The sequence below is a fragment of the Carlito syrichta genome, unplaced genomic scaffold (genome assembly GCF_000164805.1).
Source record: "Carlito syrichta isolate Samal-C Ts95f unplaced genomic scaffold, Tarsius_syrichta-2.0.1 Scaffold126461, whole genome shotgun sequence".
Taxonomy (NCBI): Eukaryota; Metazoa; Chordata; class Mammalia; order Primates; family Tarsiidae; genus Carlito; species Carlito syrichta.
The window spans coordinates 120304-125408 of record NW_007070557.1 but is presented as its reverse complement, the minus strand read 5'-3'; the positions used below and the strand labels follow the sequence as shown (position 1 = coordinate 125408).

The 5105-nt window shown below is 59.7% G+C and overlaps 2 protein-coding genes across 3 annotated transcripts in view; one reads left to right on the top strand and one right to left on the bottom strand.

Moving 5' to 3' along the window:
* SPHK2 (sphingosine kinase 2) overlaps window positions 1-673 on the top strand; it is an 8197-nt gene extending 7524 nt beyond the window's left edge. For both annotated transcript variants that reach the window (XM_008048642.2, XM_008048644.2), the window contains exon 8: window positions 1-673. This exon is cut by the window's left edge and continues 1 nt beyond it. In XM_008048642.2, the coding sequence (XP_008046833.1) occupies window positions 1-588 (588 nt within the window). In that variant the 3' untranslated portion in view covers window positions 589-673.
* A 738-nt stretch (window positions 674-1411) lies between these two features.
* DBP (D-box binding PAR bZIP transcription factor) overlaps window positions 1412-5105 on the bottom strand; it is a 5502-nt gene continuing 1808 nt past the window's right edge. The window contains exons 2-5 of the mRNA XM_021707827.1: window positions 4183-4342; window positions 3916-3940; window positions 3343-3554; window positions 1412-1911 (exon numbers count right to left, since the gene is read on the bottom strand). Of these exons, the coding sequence (XP_021563502.1) occupies window positions 1696-1911; window positions 3343-3554; window positions 3916-3940; window positions 4183-4342 (613 nt within the window). The 3' untranslated portion in view covers window positions 1412-1695. The remainder of the gene's footprint in view (window positions 1912-3342; window positions 3555-3915; window positions 3941-4182; window positions 4343-5105) is intronic.

Below are 5105 nucleotides of genomic sequence, written 5' to 3'. Positions count from 1 at the left end.
GCTGGGGATGCTCCACTGTCCCCAGACCCACCACTGTCCTCACCCCCCGGCTCTCCCAGGGCAGCTCTAGTCTCACCCATCGCCCAGGGGCCCCCAATAATCCCCCAATTCTCTAGGCTCCCACCTCCTATCCATGACACCCCGGTAGCTGTCTCCACCTACGGCCCGCCAGACCATCTGCTGCCTCCACTGGGCACCCCACTGCCCCCAGACTGGGTGACGCTGGAGGAGGACTTTGTGCTCATGTTGGCCATCTCGCCCAGCCACCTGGGCGCTGACCTGGTGGCAGCTCCACACGCGCGCTTTGACGACGGCCTGGTGCACCTGTGCTGGGTGCGTAGCGGCATCTCGCGGGCTACGCTGCTGCGCCTTTTCCTGGCCATGGAGCGTGGTAGCCACTTCAGCCTGGGCTGTCCGCAGCTGGGCTATGCCGCGGCCCGTGCCTTCCGCCTGGAGCCGCTCACGCCTCGCGGAGTGCTCACGGTGGACGGAGAGCAGGTGGAGTATGGGCCGCTGCAGGCGCAGTTGCATCCTGGCCTCGGTACGCTGCTTACTGGGCCTCCGGGGTGTCCCGGGCGGGAACCCTGAACCTAAATGAGCTTGGAGCCCGCCGGGGGCGGGGCCTACATTCCAAGGGGGAGGAGCCTGAGCTAGGGGCGTGGCCCGGCTGCTAGAGTTGGAGGGGCAGCCCCCAAGCACAAGGGCCCTGACCCCGTCTCAGGACTGCACTCGCCCTCGGGGGACCAGACGCGATGCAGGAGGGTGGCCTGAATGCCAAGGGGTGAACGTCGTCACGGTTCACAGTGGGCTCGTCCCGAGGGTCGTGCCTGACCAATGAAGGCGGGGCCCGGCGTCTGAACTCCGGCCGCTCTCACGGGGCGGGGCTCAGTCCTGACGCTCGCAGCCAGCTCGTAGAAGACCGGGCAGCCGAGGGCGGGGCCTGCGCTACGCTTCGCCCAATGACGGGACCCGGGATGCACGAGCTGGAGGAGGCCTTAGTTAATTGGCCAGTCAGGCCCGGGTCTCGCCCTATCCACTCCGGTGCCTCCACTTAGCTGGCCAATCGGCCCAGGAGGGGCAGGATCCCCGGGCCGGCGCTAGGATTTGCACTAATGTTCCTCCCCCCGCAGGTGGGGGCGGGGAAACTCATACCCCCTGTTTTGTCTCATGTGCGTCCCTGTCCCCGATCTAAAAAGCAATTGAAAAGGTCTATGCAATAAAGGCAGTCGCTTCATTCCTCAGACCTGCCCTCCTCCATCCGACAGCCTGGGGAGGGATCCGACTCCAGCACTTCAGCAGCTCCCGCCTGTTAATGGCCGGCAGCCCAGATCTGCCCACAGGCTGTAGCCAGTATGACCTGCTGGCCTTGAACCCGGGCCAGGGAGCTGCCTCCTCTTCCACAACAGCTGGCTCTGGGGTTCTCAAGATTTATTCAGGCTCGTGTTAACGGAGGCGGTGGGAGAACGGGGTCCCTGACGTGCCGGGGGCACACACAGAGGACCCTCCCCGCCCCCGCGAGGGAGGGGGGAGGCTCGCTTTTTCTTAAAAATATAAATGTATTTATCTGCATCATTATGTCCCTGGGGCACCCAGCTGGCCGGCCCGTGGGCCACAGGGCAGGGAAAGAACAGGGCGTCAGGGCGCAAGTCTGAGCGAGGCGGGAGAGAGCTCCGCCAGGTGGGGGTGGGGGCAGCCTCACAGGGCCCCGTGCTGGGCCTGGTATCGGGACAGCACCGCGCGGTAGTGGGACAGCTCCTGGCGCACGGCCACCACCTCCTGCCGCAGCAGGGCGTTCTCCTTCTCCAGGAAGGCCGCCCGCACTGATATCTGGTTCTCCTTGAGCCGCCGGGCGTCGCGGGACCGCTTGGCTGCCTCGTTGTTCTTGTACCGCCGGCTCCAATACTTCTCATCCTGGGGATGGAGGGGCAGGAGGGCACTGAGCTTCGGAGGGGCCCAGCTCCCAGCAAGAGAGGAAGGGAGTTCCAGCAGTAGGGTCTAGAGAATTTTGGGTCTCTGCTGGGAAAGGTATTCAAGGGTCTCCCCTTCTAGAGCCCTGGTTGCTAAGGGAAGCAGGGCTCTAGCAACAGCTAGGGCATGAGCCGGACCAGTTGCTAAGGATGCTTGTTCCCTAGCAACAAGGCCTTCAGGGTTCAAGGCTTCTCCCAGTGAAAAGCACTGCCCTATACATCACCTTTCCAGTCCTGGTTGCTAAGGAAAGCTTAGGGCCCCTAGCGATGGGGCTTGGTGTCCCATAAAATCCTCCAGAGCTGGGGCCCTTTTGACCTGGTTGCCAAGGCAACTACATTCCTCTTCAGCAAAAAAAAAAAAAAAGTGAGATCTAAGTGGTCCCAAAGACTGTAGTCAGTATCTGACCTGCTAGCCTTGAACTGAGGCCAGGAAGCTGCCTTGTCTTCAACAGGACCTCACAGAAGAGTTGTCCTTTAAGAAAGAGGACTATCCTGAAACCTCCCCAGAGGTTCATACCTAGGGTCCTTGGGTCCTGGAATCTGGTTGCTAAGGAGGATTACTCCTTAGCAGCAAGGACCACCCAGCTCAGAAAGATGCTCCTCCCTCCTCCATTTAATTAAAGCCTAGTTCCTGCTTGCTAGGGCAAATCCAGTCCCTAGCAACAGGGCCTCCTAGCTGAAGAAACCATGGGTCCACATTTGGCTTATAGGCAGGTCCTAGGTGCTTCAAGTAGCTGTGTCTTACGCAAGGGTATGGCAAAGTCTTGTGACAGAAACCAAAGCACCTCTTGCTAGGAAAGACCCCAGTAATGGCAAAAACAGAATGCTACAAAGACGGTCACTACCCAGACCACCCCAAAGCAGAATGTGGCCCTGGCTGCTAATGGGAACATGAGGCCTCCTGTCAGTAAGAAGTCCAGGCCCAGGAAACAATGCCCGAGAGGTCAGCAAAGTCTGTAACCTAGGCAGATGCCATCACTCTGAAGGAGGCCTCAAATCAGACATCAAAGGTCCAAGTCCGTCCTGGCTGGTTGCTAAGGAAGATTGTCATCCTTAGCCACTGTGCCTGGTGGTGCCTAAAGCCTGCTCCATAGAGGGCTCTGGGTTCAAGGGATAGGAGAAGCTCTGAGTCTGCACAACCACAATGGCTGAGTCTGCATCCCACAATGACACTGTCTTCATAAATCCCAGGCCAAAACCCCTGCCCCCTTGTGCCCCATGGCCGAGGACTAATCCTCCTCCTGCTACAGGCCAGGAAAGGCTGAGCCCTAATCCCAGTGAGAAGCCCCAGCCTGACTGTGACAAAAGACCCATCCTCCGCCAGCTGTGGGGCCTGTCCCCAGGCAAGCCTGTGTCCCACGTGTGGTGTGCTCACCTTCTGTTCCTCTGGCACCTGGATTTTCCTTGCCTTCTTCATGATTGGCTGGGGCTTAAGTTCTTCCTCTGAGAAACGGTGTCTCCTAGGGTCAAAAGTCTCGTGACCAGGAATGCTTGACAGGGCAAGATCTGCTGGGTCGGGTTCAAAGGTCATCAGCACCTCCACGGTGTCTGGGTCCACAGGGCTGGGTGTGTCCCGAGAGGTCAGGCCTTGGGGAAGCAGAATGTGTCAGCTGAGCGTATTTATTTTGAAGAAGGGGCTCCCAGAAGCTCCTGGAATATGATACTGCTCAGGTATAATATCCCCCACAGGGAAGGCCTTTCCAGGGTCTAGCATAAAGCCTGCCTGGGCATAACTTCCCTAATATAAAATAAGAAGGTTCCAGAAGCCATAAAGGCGCTTGGACATCATGGAACCAACTCCACTTTCACAAATTGGGAAACGGAGGCCTAGTCACAACCGACTTGCTCTACATAACACACTAATCAGAGTTACTGCTTAATTCCAAAACCTCAGAACTTCAGATTCAGCGTTACTTTCTTCCCATGGTCCAGCCTGAATCCTACTTACTGAATTCATGACCAAAGCTTAGATCCTAGGCTGTCCAGAGAAAAGGAATCTACCGCCCTGAAATGCTCTCAAGTGAGAAAAGGTTAGGCAAGAAAATCGGAAGTGGCTCTCAGATTCCCAAAGGTTGGCTCGAAAGGACGCGCCTGTGCCTTTAAGCGCGAGCCGGCCGGGGCCAGCTGAGGACACAGGTTCAGGGCCGAGTCACGTGCCGAAGCCTGCTTCCCTCCTCCCAGCCGCCTCCCTCCCCCACAGCCAGGGCGCCCTCACGTTCCCCCGCCCCGCCCCCTCGCGCGTGACAGCGCGTGCGCGAAGCGCGGAGGAGGGAGGGGAGGACTCACGTGGCGCGGGAATGTGCGGCGGGGAAGGGTAGGGCCCTGCTTCTGTGCGGAGGTCGGACCTGGGGCAGTTGTGCCCAGGAATCCCCAACCTGCAGGTCGTCCCAGGAGACCTCAGTGCGCTCGAAGGGGAACACCTTCCCGCCCAATGCGTCTGGTCTCTCAGCTCCAACCTCTCAACTTCCAAAGATCCCGACCCCGTGCTCTCTGGGGAGCATCGGCTCCCTCGACCCTCTCCCCGGGCTCACAAGCCCTTCGCCACTGTGGTACCCGATTCTGGGATGCCCCAGGCTTCTCTTCTCGCAGAAATAAAGGAAGCTTGTCCCTCGCCCCAGCTGGAGGATGCAAGATCCCTGACCTCGTTCTCTTTGGAGAACTCTTAAGTGTCCGGAGCTGCAGCCCTCCCCACCGAGGGGCCCTGGAGCCCAGGCTGCCAGTGTCCTATGTCCTTGACGCAGAGGGCCTAGGAGTTCCGGTCCTACCCCGGTTTCACCGACTCTGGGCCCAGATTACAGGGTCCAGTCCACTTCCCCGTAAATAACTCCGGTGTACCGCACTTCCGGTTCCGGCTCCGTGAGTGGCGCCCCTCTGTCCCCAAGTCCCACAGAAAAAGCCGTATCTTCTTTCTGGGCAGGCCTCCCGGAATTTGGAATTTGGGGTCCCAAGTCCCTCCTCCTCCCTGTGCGTCCAGAAGACAAAGTCCCGGATCCGTTAGGGGACACAGAACCCGGCCCCGTCCCGCGACATCTCTCCACAGGGGAACTCAGAGCTCGAGCCCACCGGCCCGACCCCGGGGCCGCGCAGCCCCGCCCCCTGCGCCCAAGCCCCGCCCAGCAGGGTCCCACCCCGCCCCCT